This window comes from Puntigrus tetrazona, chromosome 11, assembly GCF_018831695.1.
Source record: "Puntigrus tetrazona isolate hp1 chromosome 11, ASM1883169v1, whole genome shotgun sequence".
In the NCBI taxonomy this organism is placed as follows: Eukaryota; Metazoa; Chordata; class Actinopteri; order Cypriniformes; family Cyprinidae; genus Puntigrus; species Puntigrus tetrazona.
In genome coordinates this window covers 7,719,345-7,741,528 of record NC_056709.1, presented here as the reverse complement: position 1 = coordinate 7,741,528, position 22,184 = coordinate 7,719,345, and the positions used below count along the sequence as shown (strand labels likewise).

The 22,184-nt window shown below is 37.4% G+C and overlaps 2 protein-coding genes across 3 annotated transcripts; both read right to left on the bottom strand.

Annotated features, from left to right (window-relative positions):
- Positions 1-839: 839 nt before the first annotated feature.
- On the bottom strand, positions 840-13,742 carry elk4 (ETS transcription factor ELK4). Of its 2 annotated transcripts, none has more exons than XM_043251405.1 (6): positions 13,183-13,742; positions 11,759-12,075; positions 9,541-10,248; positions 8,576-8,779; positions 6,924-7,040; positions 840-972 (listed from the first exon to the last, which is right to left on the bottom strand). In XM_043251405.1, exons 2-6 carry the CDS (start codon positions 11,963-11,965, stop codon positions 877-879), a joined length of 1,332 nt encoding a protein of 443 aa, XP_043107340.1. In that variant the 5' UTR covers positions 11,966-12,075; positions 13,183-13,742; the 3' UTR covers positions 840-876. The 2 variants fall into 2 exon arrangements, with proteins under 2 accessions (XP_043107340.1, XP_043107339.1); XM_043251404.1 differs by lacking the exon at positions 840-972 and adding an exon at positions 4,003-6,056 and having other exon boundaries at positions 13,183-13,741.
- Positions 13,743-15,428: 1,686 nt separating this feature from the next.
- si:ch211-117k10.3 (Krueppel-like factor 15) lies at positions 15,429-21,573 on the bottom strand. Its single transcript, XM_043252771.1, has 3 exons — positions 21,424-21,573; positions 19,313-20,319; positions 15,429-17,893 (listed from the first exon to the last, which is right to left on the bottom strand). Exons 2-3 carry the CDS (start codon positions 20,263-20,265, stop codon positions 17,725-17,727), a joined length of 1,122 nt encoding a protein of 373 aa, XP_043108706.1. The 5' UTR covers positions 20,266-20,319; positions 21,424-21,573; the 3' UTR covers positions 15,429-17,724.
- Positions 21,574-22,184: the final 611 nt, after the last annotated feature.

Sequence of the window (22,184 nt, the reverse complement as noted above, 5' to 3'; positions counted from 1 at the left end):
AATGAGTTACACATTTGTTTGGGTTTTTTTTTTTTTTTTTTTTATAGAAATCTTCCTTCCCTTCCAACATCCACAGATTAGTACAACAGGTACGCCAATGAACAGAGAATTTGTAAACATTTGAGAGAAAGACAATGTGAAAAAACATTTGCACAAAAATATCGAAAACTTCGTGTCAATATTGTACCTTAACAGTAGGATTGATCACACGTTTTATTACATCTTCCCTTTTTTCTTTTTTTTCCACAAAATACAAATTTGCTCATGAGAAATAAAATATTGTTCAAAACGCAATGCAGTTATGACTTTTAGAGGATGGGGAAAAAAACTGATGTTTCTGAAACATCTGCACTTTCCAGCAATAGGGTACAAATTAGCTTTTAAACTTAGCATGTTTAAAATATCAAAGATACTAGTATTTAATATTTTATGATACATAAAGATGGTAATTTGTATATGGAGTTTATAATATATAAAATATATTCTTATCAGAATTTGAGAAATATGGGTTAAAGAGTTGATTTGTAATTTTTGTTGTGGTGCTCTTGCAATAAAGTTCAAATAAAACAATGGATGGAGTTTCAAATAATTTTCACTGTTGGTTTGTATTCAGTGGTAAACAAGCTTCATATAAATTATAAAGAGACATCCACTGTGAACTAGCATGAATAAACAATGAATTACTGTATTTTTATTTCTTAACTATGATTAATAAAGTTTGTAATGTAGCATTCATTGTTCGTTCATGTTAATACATTAATGTTAAATTATTGTAAAGTATTAGCTACATATATCGGAATTAAGTATATGGTTAAGAACAATGTGTACAAATTTACCAATAGGAATGACGTGTGTGTGTATGTGTGTGTTCTGTCATTAAGTACTCACCCCTGTATTTTTGCAAACCTGTACGACCTTAGTTTTTTTTTTTTTGATGAAATCTGAGAGCCTTCTGACCCTGCATAGACAGCTCTGAAAAGTAGTAAGGACACAGTTAAGACGGTTCATTTCCGAAGATGAACAAAGATCTTGCGGTTTTGGAACGCCATGCGGGCGAGCAATTAATGACAGAATTCTCATTTTCGGCTGAACTATCCCTTTAAGACTGGCGTTTGCTGCCATTTTGTACCCCATTCATACAAAGTGCCTTTTTTCTATTTCTAAAATAGAGCTTTTTGACTTTTGGAGTGCGAATCTCTTTGAAGAGAAAATACATTTACAGTAATCGAAAAAGCAATCATAAAATACAATTTTATTTATGCTGGAATTAATTAGAAGTAATTACAAAATCTCTGTGCAGCAAAAAAGTTTAAAATGCATAGTTTACGAATGTTGATTCGAAACCAAAATGTGAGTGTTTGGGGTGGTGGAGCTGGTAATAGAATGAGATTAGCTTAACAACACATTCTTTAAAATATAAAAAAAATTACAAAGTGCCGAAATGGGAGAGAGGGAAAAAAAAAAAAATCAACTATTTTAAGTGCTTTAGGCTCACATTAAAATACAACAGATGTTCGGTATGGCTACAATAGGTAAATGTTCTTGGGAGAAAACCAAATTCAAACAAAAAGACATCGTTTCTTAACAACTAAACACATACAACAATCCCATTTTATCCATTACAGGGAGAAATTAGCATTTTCATAGAAACGTAACAAATGACTATTTAATGAAGTAAAAATAATCGCAGCCAAATTAAGCTGCATTTCCTCCCAAACAACAGCTAAAAAAAATAAAAATTAGAATCTAAGCGGGTAAGAGAGCGTTTAACAAAAATAATGGAAACGGGTTAAAAAACAAATCACATTGCACACTGCACAAAATCCATTATTCGAAATGTAAAAGGCATTAAGCAACTCAATATCCCTCTATGAGAAGGCAATTGCATGTGCGGTGCTCACGATACAGGCAAGAGCAATCAAACACGGCCCGAATTCTGCAGGAATGCAAATGAAGACGCTTTCGCAATACAGGACCTCGGGAAAACGGGTCAAAGTGAAAGAATAACAGCACAGTGCTACAGACACCCCGTCACGTCTTACTGTATGTACAAAGAAACGTTTTCCTAAAGGAATATTTTAAAATCCACCTTAATTTCTTTCCTCCAAAAGAAGGTATTTTGCAGAATGTCCGAGCTGCTCTTTTTCCGCGCAATGAAAAGATTTACAGGTCCAAAAAGGTCACAGAAGCACCATAAATTCGATTTGGAAAAGTTCTATGCACTTTGCACGTAACGGTATGGCTTCAGAAACAAAAACAATTATTAAGCACAAATCGTACGTATCTTTGTGTTTGGTCGGGACGTTCTGCAAAACATCTCATTGAGTCATACAAGTTCAGAAAAACTTTAAAAAATGAGAAAAAAAACTTCTTGTACAGCTATTAAATGGAATAAAACGCCTCTGTGCTTCATTTATGCATACAGACAGCACTAGAAAGTATGAGTAAACCTTCAATATTTCATATGATCCGCTTCCCACTGGATCCGAATACAGATTCTAGCTCTTAGCATCAACGTTCATGATATGTTAATTAACTATTCTGGGTTAAATACAACTTAAGCTTGCAATTATGTAACATTTACTTTACAACGATTTGGGTTTTAGGACAAAAGAAATTGAATCCTAAAACTTTTCTTGTGCTCACAAATGCTGTCGAAAGTCATTTTAACACAGATCAATCCTATGTATCCTGTGACAGACAACAGGACAAGAAGGCACCGCATTAGCATGAGGGTGAAATTGCAGTTTGTTCAACTCCAATCACTTTATGTATGTTAGGTATAAACACGGAGCTTTGTGAACTGTGGGTAATCATACAATACCTGAGAGCTTAATTTGAGATGCTAAACAGTTCTTGCTTATACGTATGTATATGCGTGCGTGCGCGCGCGCGTGTGTGTGTGTGTGTGTGTGTGTGTGTCCCTTTGTATTTTTGTCATTGCACTTTAAGTGGTCCTATAGGGAGGGACTAACAGAGCAGAGCTCGGTTTCTGCAATTTGAATGTCAGCATTTAAGCCTTTTTCCAGTTTTGCATCTAATGCATGTCAGTTACAAATCACGGCTTGCCGAGTTTAAGACTCTTAGAGGTAGGATTTTATATTGTGCAACATATGGGTAATAATTTCCTATACTGGTTTATAAGTGGAGGTGGAAAACCGGCAAACACTCTACAAAAACAACACCCTGGCACTGCATTGACATCACACGTTTTGCTGCAGAATTTGGTTCAGATGCTTAAATATATTCGCTGCAGTTGTGCAATATTCAATTTTCTTTCAGAACACAAACGTGCTTTGGGTATTCGATACAATGCTTGATCATAAACACTACTTCAATCAATGAATCTTTTAAATGATACTTGAAATATGGCACACAAAATTGTGTGAAAGTTGTTTCTTTTTAATGTTTCTGAAGGCTAAAGCAAAAACAGTAAAACGGTGAATTAATACTGTATTTTATACTGTATTTAGTAAAAATGTATTTTATTCTTGTAAAAAACTTTATATTTAGTTAGTATAATATGCTAATATAACTGTAATAAATATTTCTATTGAGACTTTAATTTTGTTCAAAATGATGTAGATTCTTTGACATTTAGAACATTCAAAAGTACATAGAAATATCTTCACTGACTTTTAACTATTTATTTATTTCATCCTCCTGGATGAAAGTATTTCTTAAAACAAGTGTAATTTAAATTTTTGCATATATTTATTATAATGCAAACTCAAATATATTTGTTCCCTTCAAAAATGCATGGCAGTTCTGAATGACCATCAATGGAGAAAAATATACAGTCTAACCTACCAGAAAGGGTTAAAGGAATAGTTCTGCCATCATTTACACACCCTTATGTAGTTCCAAGTCTGCATGAATTTACTTGTTCTGCCGAACGCAAAGGAAGATATTTTAAAGAAAGTTCATAACCAGGCTGTTTTGGGTCACCATTGACTTCTATATTAGGAAAAGAAATACTATGGAAGTCAATGGTGAGCCAAAACAGCCTGGTTGCGTCTTCCTCTGTGTTCGGCAGAACAAAGAAATTCATTCAGATTTGGAATCACTCGAGGATGAGTAAATGATGACAGAATTTTCATTTTTGGGTGAACTATTCCTTTAACTGGACCTTGCTAACCAGCTACAACAATGGCAGACACTTCTGACTGGGCATTACAAACAGCTTTGCCTCGTTGTCCAAGGTAGATTGCATTCTGCAGGGGGATTGAATCTTGCACAACACTGGGAAAGCTGACAAATGCAGGAATGGTTTTGAGCATTTGGCACAGGCTCTACAGACAGCCATCCAGTTACGGTACACATCCAACCGATCGCCAGCAATCCAACCATCCTAATGGCGGGATAAGGCTTTAAGCACTGAGCCGGTGCCGTTCCATTCCATTTTATGCTGTGTACGCTCCATTAGATTAATGGTGAAGCGGCGGTCTATTGGAGTAAAGCAAGTCCTTGGGTTTTCCCACTCAACTGAAATCATTCCTAATGGCTTCCAGTCTTTCAGAGAGGAGGAAATGGTTTATACGAAAAGATTTGCATGATAAGCATGGGGCATATCTGGTGGCGTTACGGTAATGGTTCAATGGCGTTGGGGCGTGTTTGGAAACACGCTTCATTACACAGTCGCCATCAAGCATTGCAGCGTGAGCGACGCCAATCTGCCGTACTCAAAAATGTGCATCATGGTCAAAGCACCAAAAAAAGATGGGGTTAATGTTATAAGATGTCATTTTAAAGCGTGATGAGGGTTACATCAAGAACGCCCTGAGTGTTAGCCTCAATATTCATAAGTGAACGAAATGTCATTTTGTTGCAAACCCCCATGACTTTATTTCTTCTTTGGAACACAAAAGATGATATTTGCAATTATACGTCTCCGAATCGAAGGTCAATGGGGTCGAATGTTGCGAACGTTGTTCGCCCGAAAGATTGCGTTCCTCATAAAAAAAGAAAGACATACAGGTTTGGAATGACTTGGTGAATTATCCCAAATAAACTTCTACTGATTCTGATTGTATTCGTTACGTCAAGTGATTGTGTTCATGTGGCTCTCGAAGGACAAAGTGTTTGAAGGTTGCGCCCGTTAGCGTCGCCGAGCGAACCGCCGAATTGTAGATGTAGACAGGCAAGCTGTACGCAAACTGCGTCCCTGGGGGACATTATTTTAGTAAAATAAGCCAACTAGTTCACTACTTTCTGGATGGCTAGTAAACAGGAATAGGAGCGAAAGCCCTAATAAGTGCAGTGCTGTTTATGTCATTACAGAACACTTTAAACGCATGGCGGTAAGAGCAGCATGAGGAAAGGTACAAGATAAAACAGAGGTCACCATTATCAAAATCACAAGGCAAAGGGGCGGTTTAGCTTGGCAAGGCAGGTTTGTTTGAGAACTTCTCAAACAAAAGGCAAACACGAGTTGAGACGAGGTGAACTTGTTGGATTATGTACAAAATGATCCGTCTTTATCCAAAGCAGAACAAGGATCTCGCTGTACAAACACACGGCGCCGACGTCACGTGAGAATCTCTTCTGCGTCTGATCCACGAGAAACAAAACGCAAGGACATTCAATCTGACGATCGAACAATGGACGTTTTGAGATGAAATCCCATTTTGGCAGCTGTGCAGATCAACGGCCATCTGCTTTAGTCACACTAGCGCCGATCCCTGAAGACCAGCGCATTTTAAAAAAAAAATAGAAACGAAAGATTTACAGTGTCCCGCAGACACCGTCTGATGGCTTGATATACATCCGAAGGAAAAGTAGCGGTGACATCGCAAAGGTTCGAGAGTCAAACGGATGCTCTTGACGCTTCAACGGCGGTCATAAATCTTTGTTACCTGAAGGGTCCCAAATCAGGTGAACAGAATGAGGTTAATCTGTGTTTATCAATCAAGAGCATGAGGCAAAGATGAAGTGTGCCGGTCTTTGTCCCCGTCTTATGTCTTCTGTGGGTCGGGCGAGAGAGGGCCGGGCGTGTTGGTGCCGTCTAAATTATACACGGGAACAGAGAACTGTGTGGAACTCAGGACAGACGGAAACTGATAAAAAGAAAAGAAACAGAATAAAAAAAAACTAAAAGGAATTTCTGGCGTGATGTAATTTAACTGTGAACATCTCAATGTGTCTAAAGCTGATTTAAACAGTGTTTTTTTTTACTTATTGGTGCTAAAACTATTACATTTAATTGCAAAAAAGCTGAGTAAAATAATTAACTATAATAGGAAACATTTGCTTATTTCCATGACTTTTATTAACACATTGGCTGTTTATTGGGTGCTTATATAATTTGCATAACCATATTCTACATCCCTAATCCTTCCCAGCACTTGAACAACTACCTTACTAACTATTAATAAGCAGCAAAGTTATAGTTCACGTTGAAGCTAATGAGTCCGCGAGAAATCATAAATTGAATCATAAATTGATATTCAATAATTAACAGCCCATGACTACGCCAAATAATTAAAAATACATTTTAACAGCAACTGTAAAGGAACATATTATAATTAAAATATCGTAATGCATTTGTTGTAAATAGAATCATACTGTGAAAATAAATACTTCACTACAAATATATTTTAAGGTTTAAAAATGACATTTTTGAAACTCCCTGATATTACCAGGACCGTGGGAATCCTACACAACTCTAAACCTCAAACAAAAAGATCGCTCCCATTATATTCAACAAAGCGGTTTTCACTAAAAGCTTTGTATCGTGTTGCTTATGATTTTTATCAGTGGAAATACAGGCTTGTTTGCGCACCAGCACCATTTCGGGTTAAATGAGTATCTGTGGTGCTCTCACGTGACGTGATTAGAATACGAATGACAACATTTGCGGAGGTTGGAATCAAATTTGGGTTTGGACCCGAGTGTGAAAACCGCTGTTAAGTTTAGGGGCTCACCTGGAAGAGGGTATGCGTGCCCTGCCTCCGGGCTGGACTGAGGGGTGCCACCGGACTGAGTGTGCTCCAGAAATGGATATTGGACAGAAGTGGGCTGGGTGTGAGCAGCAGGGGTGTCTGCAACAAATGTGAACTTTTTCAGACCTTTATACAAAATGACTCGCATTCATTAAAGATGCCTTCCCAAACACTCGTGGCACAAAAGCATTTGCAAGAGGCATAACCCTGAAATATAAATGTTTAATTAAAAGTGGCTTAATGAGACTTTAAGAAGCAATAAGAATTAATCACGGGGCAAGGGTGCTGCATTTCCCCAAAAACCATAAATAATAGATTTGAATTATAGTATATTTCATCTTTCATCTCGCTGAAGAGACAGCAGGAGGTTGATCCTTTGGGGCTGGCTGTATGAGTGCTCGTAAATGCAAAGATTGTGCAGTCTTAACGAGGTGATCCATCAAAGCAGCATCCAGCTAAACCTCACCATATGATCACGATCATGAAACAGCCAATGAGTCTCCAAGGCAGAACATCTCGAGTTCAAGTGGTGCACTACTGCCCTCTGGTGTCTCCAAACTACATCAACGCAACCAAAAGGACTACGATTCAACCTTGTCATAAACCACACATTGGTTATATGTTAGTTGTAAGTGCTTATTAAAAACGAAACTCTGAGATGGTGATGATTTTTTATCATCGTTGGTCATTTTTCTTGTAATTTTACTACAGCCTGTCTGCAAGCGTTTTTTGCGTATTAAACGGATTCGGACAAGATTTGCACATTTCACCAACAAAAAAAAAGAAAAAAAGAAAACTCATTGTTTTTGAACAATAACATTTTTTTAAACAAATGTTTTGTGCTCACCAAGCCTGCATTTATACAATGCAGAATACATCAAAAGCAGTAATATTGTGAAATACGTTTACTATTTAAAATAAACTGCTTTCAATTTGAATATATTTTAATATGCAATTTACTACTACATTTTCAGCATCATTACTCCAGTCTTTAGTGTCACATGATCATTCAGAAATTATTCTAATATGCCGACTTTTTATTCAAGAGAGATAGATACATATATAGAATTAATGTATTTATGTTATATATATATAAATGACTATTCAGCAAGGATGCTTTAAATTAATCATAAGCGATGACACAGAATGTTATAAAATATATAATAAAGGTTTGTATATCAGATAAATGCTGTTTTACTGAACTTTCTATTAATTCTAAATGCTGTTTTCAACATATATAATAATAATAATAATAAATGTTTTTGAGCAGCAAATCAACATATCTGAATGATTTTTGAAGGATCGTGTGACACTAAAGACTGGAGTAATGATCCTGAAAATACAGTAGTGTATTGGTCAAGCACTTGTATTCTGTCTAAATGGGTAGTTAGTGGCCTGAATAGGATAAATAGTGGTCCAAACTTGGTAAATTGTACTTTTCCGGCTGAGCAATATATAAAAGATGTGAGACAACTGCACAAGAGGATATACCTCTAGTGAGACAAACACATAATGTGACCCCACACAAAATCTGCTGATGGTCTGATGATTCCAACAAATCAATGACAGCAAAAAAAAAAACAAAAAACAACAGCATTGTCCATGTGTGACGGGGAGGTCAGGAGGATACTGACCTGCAGTAAGGCTGGGGTGAGAGAGGCCGTTGGGAGGGATGGGCTGCACAGACTGAGAGGGCTGAGGTCAGAGCTGGTCACCACCAGCGTGGGCATCAACTCCAGGCCTTTGGGCTTCTTAGACTTTCCGCTGAGATTGCGTGGTGGAGATTCAGACATCTCAGACACTGCTACAGTGCCCTTGGAAACAGAGGTGGGCTGATCCTGACAGATCAAGACAAGGAGAAAAAGACGGGCATGATCACTGTACAATACACTGCAGAATTTTAAAAGCATTGAGATGACCATTTTTTTTAATATTAACATTACAAAATATGCTTGATTTAGAAAATTATTACATTTTTATTTAAAGTGATTTAAGGCCCTATTCCTGCTACATTAAAGCATAATATGATATGATATATATATATATATATATATATATATATATATATATATATATATATATATATATATATATATATACACATACATATATACACACACACACATAAGTGTTATTCATAAATGAACTATGAACAATTCTGTTTATTGAAAAGACATATGCTACAAACAAGACGTACAGTGTAAAAACAAAGAAAAAATAAAACGTTTAAAGCAAACAGCTTCAGCAGATTTTTGAGTTCTCTCAACTTCAACAATTTGAGAAAATTCTAAAAATCTGCTGAAGCTGGTTACTTTAAACTTAAGTTTTCTCAATGTTTTATTTTTCACACTGACTGGCTCTGATGAGACACTATAAAAAAAAAAAACTGAATCTAATCAAGAATAATTTTGTAACAGCAACTCTCTGAATCAAAATACAATCAAATATTGAGACGCCTAAACATCTTCTTGTGCATGTTTCTGGTTCAGAAAAGCTCCAGGATTCTAGGACACCACCCTTCCTCTGACATGATTTATATTTTATTGTATTTTCCCAGAGGCAGAACTGCATAAGCAGGCATCAGCACTAAGTGTCATACCTGCAGCTGTAACTCTGAAGGCTGTGAGGAGAGGGACTCGATTTCGCTGTCAATCACCAGCTCCTGGGAGTCCGTCATCGGAGAGGAGGATGGCGACTGGGAACGAGTGAGAGGCGATGAAGAGATTCTTGAGAACGGGAAGCCCATCATGGCGTTCTCTGAGGTGGGATTGTCCACAAACGCACACACTACGTGCGAGACGGCGGCCTGTTTGGCCTCTTGCTCCGTCAGAGCGGGCAGTGAGGCTTGAGCAGATTGTGCTAGAAGTTCAGGCATCCCTATAACAGACGGAGCGCTGTGTTTGCTCTGTGGCATGGTCCCGAATTTAATGACGGTGGGTGGCTGGGGCGATTCTTGGGCTGCCTTTTTCTCCATTAGCTTTTCTCCTGGATTTTCGATCTTCATGGATTTAAAAAGCTGCGTTCCCGACTGCAGAGAGGTCAACGTGAAGGACGTATACAAGCCGGAGTGGATATAGTCATTCCGGCTGGACGGTTTGGACTGACCCGGTGTTCCTGCACCTCGATCTGGGACGGCTTTGCTGTCTTTATCCCTGGAGATGTTTGCAGGTTTGTCGGAGAGGGGCAGAGGTCCGTTGGAGCTGCCGTCTGCGCCCTCTATCCTAGACATGGCATCTCCTTTTAGGATATCAGGGTACGATACAAAACGATAAACAAACTTCTGCCCGTTTACTTTTTTGATGATGTTCTGCAAGGGAAAAAAACAGAGAGATTCGAGAAAATTCGTGTTTATTTCGGTTTGATGAATAACTCAGTTCTACATACGACTAAAAATATCGAAGCAATCACCCAAACAATCCACCAAAACCTCTCGCATGTACATTTTTACAATCCAGTCTGTTGCATTCTTCTACGCTCTCTCACTTGGACTAACAAAATAACATGCAATTAAGTAAATGAACCCATGTTAAAGAGACCAGAAAGAATGTGGAAAACGATATATTTTGCCCTGCGGTGCCAAGATGAGGCTTAAAACGCTAGCGCACCAAACCCTCGGCTCCCACTCAAGAACGAACTCCTAGTGAGAGGCCATGACTTTCTTACTGCACTAACGGGCCTCGTGACCCTCTTACTCCAGTTCAATGTGACCTGATGGTGTGTTTACAACAACAAAAACCGGTGGAGGACTGTGGGGGCGATGAGAGGGCTGAAAGCTAGCAATTATAGTAAACACTGATTTAAATATGAGCAGTGTTTACCCTGCAAATCAGAAAAGCCTGTAAGATTAGCTCAGTAATAATAATAATAATAATAATAATAATAATATTTTTTATTTTATTTCTATTTATTTTTATTATTATTTTGTAACTTAATTATAATCATTTTATCATTTACAGTTGTTATAAAATATATTTTAAATATAATTTTACATAATTTATAAAATATTTTATAATATATAATTAAGTTACAGATAATTTGTTAGCATATTGTGTAGAACAGTTTACAGTTTGAATTGCTGGAACTGGAACTACATCAAGCTCTATATTTACAAACAAAGAAAACAAAACCAATAAACGGTAAAATGTATACTGCTTTACGTGATTTTGTAACTTGTCAAAAGAGGACATAATCAGAAATCAGTGTTTAAGTTGTATGTACCGTACTGTTCCAGAAGAGTTCAATAAACTAGACCATAAAGAAGACTATAAATTAAGTACAGTCTTGTGCTTCTGACTCGCAACCTTTTAGTAAGCTACATTTTCTTATTAAAAGAACCTGCTACTTACTATTCAAACATGAGTTTTGGCCACTGACTCTTATTTTTTTGGTGTCATAGCACTGGGCCACATTATAGTAAGGTGTGTAACATTTCCGTTAGATGCTTGAGGTATTCGGCCAATCACAACGCACTGGATAGCCAAACAGAGCCATCATTTTTAGAAAGATGAGTTTTATACATATCAACTCGTTTCAGGAAGGGGGAGCTTAGAGGAAAAACAATGGAAAAATAATGTTTTTCAAACTTAAACCGCATAAACATTGCACTAAAACAAATACACAAAATAAAGTTGTTTTTAGCAACATCATATGACCCCTTTAATATAGTTGTATTGATTTAAATTTGTTTCTGTTTTACAAACTTCTTCCTTGATGCAGGTTTATAAGATCAGCTGTCACTAAAAAAGTAAATTATGTGTAAATAAAAAGAATAAATGAGAATAAACGCAACGTTTCAGGTGCTTGCTGACAATACGCACCTTGTCGTAGTAGTAACGCAGAGCCCGGCTGAGTTTGTCGTAGTTCATGCTGGGTTTCTTCTTGCGGGCACCCCATAATCTGGCCACCTCCTCTGCCTGCAGCAGTTTGAACTCTCCGTCGTCATTGGTCCAGCAGATGAGCTGGTCATTGCTGGGATCCAACAGAAGCTGCAGCAGGAACTGCCACAGAGTGACCGAGCTGTCCATGTCCTTCTCTATTCGCAGACTTGAGGGAAACGTTACCTAACGGGATCCTGTTGGCGCTCACAGACTGACCGGCACGTCACGGCATATTCCGGCAAAAATCCAGACAGAGGCTGAAATCGAAATCAAAAGACACATCAATTAGATGGGCGCAAATAAATTGCCACGGACTGACATGACCAGCGTAAACCATGTTATATATCTTAAAAGACCAAACGTAGAGCAACAGTTCAAAAACACGGTAAATATGCACACCATATTAAAATCCAAATGGTACTGGACTTCGGCGTAATCCTGGCAATGCAGAGAGTGCAGGACGACTGTGTGCGTGTGTGTAAGCAGCTTAAATTAAAACTAAATCTGCCTTGACTCATCCGATATCCAGCTGGTAGTTGCCAAAGAAAGCGAAAAAAAAAAAGTCTCCCACATGCAATCTGACAGAACAGAACACACAAATATAGAAACACAGAGGCGAGACGTGACAGCTTTCCTCAGACTGTAGGAGACGACGTCTGGGAATGTTAAATGAAGAGTTCAGGACAAAATGAACCTAGAAATCATCGCCAATTACATAGAGCTCCACATTGGGGCCCGCTGCACATGTTGAAAATGTTACTATGTTTAATTTAAAAGATTAAAAGACTTGAACGACCCTTTATTTTATTTTTACACAATTACGCTTTTTTACACAATTTTAGTGTAACGGTGCATGCTGCCATCATGTACACCTATCTGGGTATTTAATATTAACACTAAATTTACACTGATTTTCGTCCTAGATCTTATCTTATAATTACAGATTTCATATTCTTATACAGAATGCAATACAAACGTTTAAAGTGAGACACACATACATCTGTTTGAGGATAACTTAAAATTCCAGAACCAAATGTTGGCAAAAACTCTGACAATGAACCTTAAATGTGTATTTAACCCCAAAAGATCCACGTAAACTTCCATAAAACTTTATGTAATTAATACTTTTGTATACGTGTTAATGCGAAACATCCACGTCAATTCAACCACATTTAACAGCCCAGACGGGTCAAAGTACACCGTTTACCATTCGTTTTAAATGTCATATTCGTCTACAATTCTTAATAGGTTAACAAATTGCACAGTGGTTGAAAGTTACTCGAATGTCTAAAAATGTTAAAACTGCAACCTGTTAGAACATGAGTTTCGTGCGTTAGCATCGAGCTAATGTCTGTCAGACTCACCTGAGAAGCTTTTTTGCTTTCCAGACTCGGTCCTGGAGGGCTTTCTGACGGATTAAAGCCAAAAAAAATAAACAAAAGAAAAAATACAGAGAGTTTTCTTGTACGTTTACATGGTGTAAAGAGATTTGGTGGTCAGCTAGCATAGCGTGCTAGCCCGCTAGCTAACGGAATCTTAGCAAACTTTAGGCTCATCAAACTAACGAACGGATATAAACGCGACTATTTAAAGCGGTTTTATAACTTATTTACGACGATAACGACAAAAACGGGCGACGAGTGGGAAAGAGAAACGCTACGGGTTCTGCATCTCACGATCTCGTATTTTTAGCCGCAACCACAATAATACAAAAACAGGAAGCAACAAGCCCACCAGACTAAACACTTTCACTCCAACAGCGCTCGATAAAACTCCGGAACAAAGCTTCAGATTTTTGAATCTTTAAAAAAAAAAAAATCAGGTCCATTTAGTTTGAACAGCGTTAAAATCCTCGAGGTGCAAGTTCGAGAAATGCAGTACAAGATAAGTGCAGTGAAAGCATGTAGATCATCTCATGATGGACGATCTCATCTCATCTATGATCGTATTAAAACACATTACCTATCAATGTATGTGTGTGTATATATATATATATATATATATATATATATATATATATATATATATATATATATATATATATATATATATATGTATGTATGTATATATATATATATATATATATATATATATATATATATATATATATATATATATATATATATATATATATATATATATATATATATATATATATATATATATATATATATAATAATGTCAAAATGAAATATATATATACCACCCATTTGATTGCACTTTGACATTTCGATAAGAAACGACAGATGATTGACAGAGACGGATAGATACGAGTAATACAATACAAAATATAACATCCCCCTATATATCAAAACAAAACGTTTACATCTACATATTAACTGTCAACAACTACACAGATAAAAGTTTGTAGACACCCCCTTCTGATGCAACTGGATCAAAATGTACCACACCCTCCATGATTTATTTATAACATTGTCTCATTTATACTCCTGTGCCATGTGCGTAGGAAAGAGTAGCAGAATAAAAGTGTAATTTTAGTCTTCTGCCTTCCAAACAGATTCCAGCTCTGCAGAAAATAAGCATGAAAAAATAAATGCAGGCACAAGCCCAACATTCCTGCCGTAGAAGACCAGCGACTGTTGCCTTTACTAGAAGGGTTTCGTGGACGATTCCGTGCAGATCTTCTCCTAAAACACGCACTATCACCGACATTAAGCATATTATAAAGAAAACCGTGATATTCAAAGCATAATCACCTATTTAAAAACACCCATAAAACTGCAAAACAGAAGATTTCTGTCAACAATTATTTGACCTCTTCCTCTAGTTTGTAAAAACAATAATGCATGTAGTTATAATGGAAATATGGGGGGAAATACACTGGAGGGTTAAAGCAGGAATGTGAAATTTGCCGTTTTGTTTCAAACAATTCATTCTCGCATACAAAAATGTCTGTTAATTAGGCTTTAAATTGTCTCTAAATAGAATTATATGTTTTTGGTTATGCGTAGAAATCTCTCATGTCTTTGCACTAATTGTTATTGTTACGCATTTCTAAAACCACACCAGCAGTTTTAATAATAATAATAATAATGAAAAATAAAAATGTTTGATTTCAACTAACTGAAATATAATAAGGTGTACTGAAATGACTAAAAATAAAATTGAAATACAGATAAATGAAATAAAAACATTCAAGCAAAAATTACACGTAAAGATTTAAAAGAAAACCTAAACGAAAATTTTAAATATAACTGAAACTTTAAAATGAAGAAAATAAAGTTGAAATACTACCAACATAAAATAGAAGCAAACAAAACTAATAAGAATGACAAATGCATATAAAAAAAATAATAATATATATATATATATATATATATATATATATATATATATATATATATATATATATATATATATATATATATATATATAGTATTTAAGTAATACTAAAACACTCAACAAGGATTTACATTTTCAGAAAAAAAAAGTCACCCGGTTTACCTTCACATGATCATTACAGGAATTAAAATACTGGTTAGAAATTGCAGACTTTGTTAGTAAACTCAAGATTTAACTCGCATTTAACCCAGAAGTGTCCTTTAAATAGCCGATCGGACTTTAAACCTTAAAGGTGACATATCACAGCTTTTCCAAAAGTTCATTTATTTGTTTTTTTTTTTACTTTATTTTCTTACATAGGAAAATAGCATTTTTCAGTTATTCCAAAATATAACCTAAATCTGACCAGCTATATGGTACGAGAGCAGCTATAGTTGGGTGGTCAGTGTAAATAAAAAACTGTTAATGCATTAACGTGATGTTGTAGGTAAAGGAAATAATTTAATGCTTTTATTGGGGTGAAGCTGGTGGCAGAAAAAAAAAAAAAAAAAAAAAAATTAAAATCAAGGATGATAATGTTATAAAACCCCAAAAAACAGACATCTCTCTTCAAAAAAAAAAGAGAGAACAAGAAAAAGAAGAACTTACATGACAGCACTAGTCGAAAAACACTGTAAATCAGGATGCTCTCGGTCGGATAAAAAGGATGTATTGTACCTACGAGATCGTTCAGAAACTTCTAGAGTAGTCCAAATAGCAAGTATGTAGAGCACCTGATAGTTCATGAAAGATTACATGAGCTACTAAGTAGATTGAGGGGGGGGGGGGTAATGCATAAAGCAGTTAAGACCGGATGTAAAAAGGCAAGATGATGTCAAGAAAATTCACTCCATGTGTGTAGATTAACATGACCTTCTCAAAATAGAAACTCGAGCACAGTCCCATTATTGACAGACTTGAAGCGTTCGATGACGTATCGGTAGAATGATGTCCAGATAGCTTCATATCGACAGGAAGCGATCAGCTGCCAGTTTTTTTTTGTGAACAGTAACACCTGTCCTCAGCGATTTAGCTTATCAACCGTGACGGCACTAAGTAGAAAAAAATGCATTTATCTAATGCAAAGCACATTACGACGACATAAAGGAAACAATTCTCTTTGCGTGATTACAGATCGAAGAGAAAACTGTTTCTAGCTTATATATGTTTTACAGTACGTAAGTTCGTCCATACGTGTAGTGATGTTATCCACGGCCCCCCGCGGAGCCCTGTTTGGCATACGCTCTCAACAGACTGAGAGAGATGAGGCACGAGAAAAAAAAAATTAAAGTAAAATGTGGAAAGCAACTTGATGCATAAATACCTTTCAGCTGCCGCAGGGATGTGATTGGGCCAAGAACATTTCGGAAATTTCAACGCGATTGGGACGAAAACGTTTGAATAAAGTTAAAGCGCGTTTTAAAACTGCATCGAACCTAATTTTGCATTGCATATGAATTCCTTTAAAAGCGCTGTGCTTCAGAAGAGCATTTAGTAAGATGAACCTCACAGAGAAATATCAAAATAAAAAAATTTAATTAAGTCACTTTTTTTAATATCGTGATTTTTTTTTATAAGTGCATTTCCGCCTCGAATTCTCTGCGGAAAAAAAACTGTATATATTCTCATGGCTCTTGGTTATTGTTATGTATAGTTATTATAATTGTTTTTGTTTCGTTAGATTAATAGAAATCCGCATACATTGATTTTAATAGCTAATACTTCCACAAGTGTGCACGTTGCAAATTATTCTTCGAGCAATGGCAATTAAATTAGTATCATTTTTGAATGATCATGAGAATTAGATGTTGCTGCATAACAATAATAGAGGTTTTTGCGCGGCTACTGGTAATTTGGAGAATTAAATACACTTAAAAGTCATCAAAACTACGTCAAAACGAATCTTTTCTTCACGCAACATACAAGTAAAACATTCTTTTTTGTTTTACTTAATATTTTTGGATAAAATATGACTAAATACTGCATTGCTCTCTAGATTCGCCCTGACAGAGGCCATGTTTGATAATGCATAATATCATAGCCTAAATCTTAGTGCATATTTTTCTTAATTTAAGGGCAATTCTGCAGCATCCTTGCTTTAGTTACCGACCAAAATACTGTTTTCCTTGTATATTTTCACCTGGTTATAACACAATATTCACAAACTGTACAGGAAATGCGGTTTCTTCAAATCACACTCCGTATTGCCCACTGGATCTCCAGACTTCCCGCAACCTCGGTTTAAAGGCAATAAGAACAGATCTCAAAACCTGCCGCGGCTCGACCCGTAGCCTCACGCCGGCGAAAGGACGAAACGCGATGAAATCGACCGCGAGCTTCACAACCGATCGACTGAAATCTGCTTCGAGCTTAACAATCACATCCCTGAGTTTCAAGTTAGCTGACTGTAGCACCAAGATAAACAAACGCCCGGATAAACGGTTTAAAAAAAAAAAAAAACCGGGGGAGGAAACGGAGACAAAAATGAAGGCGGAGGGGTTACAGCTTGCGAGGCCGTTTTAGATGTCGCCGCTTTCCCTCTCGGACTCCAGGTTTATCCAGGATCAGACGTTTGCTCTGACCAGCCTGCCGGCGCGAGGACCCCGGTGCACCTTGGTGTGTTTGGACAGGTGGTCGCTCCTGGCGAACTTTTTGTCGCACATTGTGCACTCATAAGGCTTGACCCCCGAGTGAGATCGCCGATGGCGGGACAGCTCATCAGAGCGAGAGAACCTTTAAATCACAAAGCACAGCAGGACATACACATCAGCTCGGCTTTCAATCGAACGCTAATGAATTTCTATGACTTGCTCGTGTGATCTTTTTAAAGGCTGCATTTGTTTGAACAGCAATGTTTAAAAGTAAAGTAACTGTTTTCCATTAAATACACACACATACACACAATGCATATATCTCGATGTAATTTATTCCTGATTAATCCATACTTCAGTGTCACATGATCTTCAGTCCAATATGAAATCATAATCACCCAGCTCCACAAAATCAGTCATAAGTCATTTTCACCTTTAAAGTTGCCTAAACAAAGTATTTTGATATGTGCACGGTAGGAATTTTACTAAATATCTTTATAAGACATGACCTTTGCATAATGATTTTTGGCATAGACGAAAAATCGTATCATTTTGACTCAATACAATATATTGTTGGGTTTTGCTACAAATATAACCGTGCTACTTATGACTGGTTTTGTGCTTCTGGGACATATATTAGAAATCATTTTAATATGAACTTTCTATTTTTTTTATAGATTTTATAGACTCTCACAAAGAGATATTCCAGACAATCAAATATTTTGAGCATTGTTTATTTTTTATTAATATTCTTTATAAACCACACTTCTAATTTTTTAAAGAAATTAATACTTTAATTAAGCTAGGCCTTTAAATTGATAAAAAGTGACAGTAAAGACATCTATAATGTAACAAAACGTTTCTATTTCAAATAAATGCTGTTCTTTTCGACTTTCTTGTCAAAGAATCCTATAAAAATGTATCGTGGTTTCTATTTTCTATAATCAACCATTTTGAACATTAATAGTAATTCTATTTGAATGTTTTCTGAAGGATCATGTGACGCTTCGATATCACGGGAATAAATCACATTTAAAATATATATTTGCAATCGAAAAACAGTTATTTTATTTTGAATTGTAATATTTCACAATGTCGCTAAACAAACAAATGCAGCGCTGATAAGCATAATAGACGTCTTTCAATCGTGTTCACTCCTACGTTACAAGGCATGGCCAAAAAGAAAAGTCATTTCAGAGGTGGAGCAGGTTTTTATGAAAGATTATAAAGAAATATTTTTTGCGCACCAATGAATCTTACACAGAAACAACATATAACGACACGCTTATCTTCTGCAGAGCTGAACTGATGAACTAATGCACATTCACTCCGTTAATAAAACTAATCTGAACCATCAGAGGACTACACCGAGTTGAACGACGACACTGCTGTCTTCTTAGAGCAGCTGAGATTGACTTAATTTCATAGCTGAGGAACGCCGGAGCTTTGAAACGATCTGCACTGTACAAAAAAGCTACACAAGCGATTACAGGAGCAAACAGGATCACAGATCTCTCGCTGTCACGTTGATTATTTCCATGAATAAACCTCCAGTGCTCACCTCCACCCACAGTCTGGCCAGCTGCACAGGTAGGGCTTCTCTCCCGTGTGTCTGCGGAAATGAGCCTTCAGGTGGCTGCTCTTGGTGTACATCTTCTCGCACCCGGGGTGAGAGCACTTGTGCACCCGCAAGGTTTCCGTGGAGGTCCTGGATGGACGTGGGGTGATGGCTTTGACCAGGCCTGCGCCCGCGATTCCGACCGCCCTGACGGCAATAGGCAAGGGAGCGATCTTCACATACTTTTGGTCTTGGTTGCCGGCCTCGCCCACAATGGGGAGGAGAGTTGCTGAGGGCACCTGTGGTGAAAGAAGGGTAATGTTCTGTGCCCCTTGGACACCGAGCACCAGGTGGGCCACCCGGAGCCCGTTGGCCACACCCGACTGGGCGTCTGGCTGTGGGAGGGCGTGGCTTAGCTGGAGAGGCTGTAATTGAAGCACAAACGGAGCACCGACGAGCACCGGCGCAGCATTAGCCGCGGTGTTAACATTTTGAGCGGCAGGAGGCGTTGCGGTCGGGCTGGATTTCGGCCCCGGGTCACCGGGGGAAGACGGCTGTATAGGAGGCTCATCCTCCTTCGACTTTTCCTCTGGACTCAGAGGAGCATCGCTGAGAAGCTCCATCTTCTCCATCAAGAACTCCTCAATGTCCTCCAGGGTCGGAGAGAAGGTGCTGGAGAGCTGGGGTATAAAATCAGGCAGCTTGGGCGGCTGAGTCAACATTTCCTCCGTGGAGTCTAAAAAGATCTGCAGCGGCCCATCGTCCTCGTCTTCTTCCCCCGGGCTGTAGCCGAGCTGAGCTCCGGCATCTCCGGTTTCGGGACTGGAGCAGGAGATGGAGCTGCCTCTCTCGCTGCTCTCGCTGCCGCCCACTTCCACGAAGGGCAGGGTGGCCAAGGCATGGTCCGCAAACGATTCATTAGCAGCGGCCACCGCTTTGTCACTTATGGAGACCATTTGTTGAAATGCGGATCGGAGGAAGACCGAAGGTATTGCCACGATTTGTAAACACTGCAATGAAAAAAAAAAGTTAGAAATTGAATATTGAGGAGAAGTATGTGGTGCGCTCTTAATCATATCCAAATAAAAGTTGTTATGTGCACTGCGTATATGTTTAATGTATATATAAACGCACAACTTATATATATTGATTTGTATTTGTGTATATATTTATATTGACATTTACATATTATATAATGAATTGTTTTCTTAAATATATACATGAATGTGTGGGTGTGTTTGTAATATATATATATATATATATATATATATATATATATATATATATATATATATTATACATACACATACACACAGTACACCTACATATTTTATGTATATGAAAAACAGACTATTTTAGATGTGATTTATAATTTGACAGCACTAATATGTTTACATACATACACACACATAAAAACGTATTTTTATATAAATTTTACACACATGTATTTATTTGTTGTATTTATTGTTTTTGCCCCCAGCATGAACAAAAACTCTTTTGCACAAATTTCCGATTTGCAGCATAATTCCTACATCCAATAAAAACCACCTGGTTACAAAACGGCTCATTAAAGTTAGGTCAGGTCAGTATTTAGTCAGGTTAGTATATGTGATGTTTTAATCCGATGCGATAGGTGTCAAAATAGTTCCGGAGCCAATATTTACACGCGCCCATGCCCATCATCACAGCGCGTGCGGAGATTAAAGCGCCGCGCTTCAGGGGCCAGAAAGAGGAGGGGCTGTTCAAAACACCATCACAACACAAATCACCATCACTAAACAAATCACAATGCGCACTAAACCACTTAACAGGCAAACGATGCGATCGTACTCGCATAAACACCGCGCCGATGCTCAGCTACAGCGCACGCATGAGGCACCAGACATGTGTTTCACAAAAGTGCGTCAGCAGGGCAGGAAAACAGGCCTGCACACATGCTCTCAACACACAGACGAGCAAAACCGACGCTTTTGCACAACACGGCCACTACCTTCCCAGAAACAGGTGTCAAGTTCAACAAAGTGGGGTCATTTAGATCGAATCCGACCCCCTGTTTAAAAATCGACTTCGGTTTGCTTTATCGAACGGAAAACGATACGCGCATGCCTCATTACCTCGAGTAAATACGGATTGAAGTGTCCGGATTGCGGATGCGTGACATAGGATGGATCCAGATGTCCCTTTCAATGTTATTGTTGGGAAGAACATCGTCCTTGCCACGGTTCCATGTTGGCATTTCTCACAGAGGCCTGTCACATGACACGCATCGCAATGCACTCGAGGGCACGGATCCGATTCCTCGCTTCCGATTGGTTGCGTGGCGGGGGCTCGCCCCAAAACGAGATGCGTCATTGGTTAGAGTAAAGGGAGTCATGAATTATTTATGAGTGTAGGAAAAACATCCAACGAAAAAAAAAAAAAACCAAAACAAAAAAAAAAACAGGTCTTGATGCATTTCTTGAGTGTTTTGCATGCAGCATTTACAAGCAAAATATTTACCCCATTCTAACTCATTTCAGAACCATAACAATACAACTGTTTTAAATGCATACATAATTCTAATATAAAACAATGCAAATATATATTTGTAAAATAGTTATTTCAAGAATATTTCGATGAAATGTTTTGAAGTTACACCTTTTAAAATGTAAAAACAAATATTGTTACTGCTGAATTATTACTAAATACTGCTATTTACTGCTACCTGTTTGTCATTTTTTTCTTGTTAATTTATGTATTTCAATATTTATTCATATTGCAAGATTAAAAAAAAATACAAAATCAGGTTTGATTCATAAAGTGTATGTGTTTATTATGATTAATACATTTGTTTAAAAAAAACTATAATTGAAAGAAAAGGACGATAGAAAAACAT

Bases quoted from the DNA above. Each gene is read 5' to 3' on its own strand.
- elk4 (XM_043251404.1), bottom strand. From the start codon at position 11,965: ATGGACAGCTCGGTCACTCTGTGGCAGTTCCTGCTGCAGCTTCTGTTG. The intron at 10,249-11,758 runs GTGCGTATTGTC...TTTCCCTTGCAG, and splicing joins TGCGTTACTACTACGACAAG to AACATCATCAAAAAAGTAAA. The intron at 8,780-9,540 runs GTATGACACTTA...TTGATCTGTCAG, and splicing joins CTTCAGAGTTACAGCTGCAG to GATCAGCCCACCTCTGTTTC.
- si:ch211-117k10.3 (XM_043252771.1), bottom strand. From the start codon at position 20,265: ATGGTCTCCATAAGTGACAAAGCGGTGGCCGCTGCTAATGAATCGTTT. The intron at 17,894-19,312 runs GTGAGCACTGGA...TGTGATTTAAAG, and splicing joins TGGCCAGACTGTGGGTGGAG to GTTCTCTCGCTCTGATGAGC.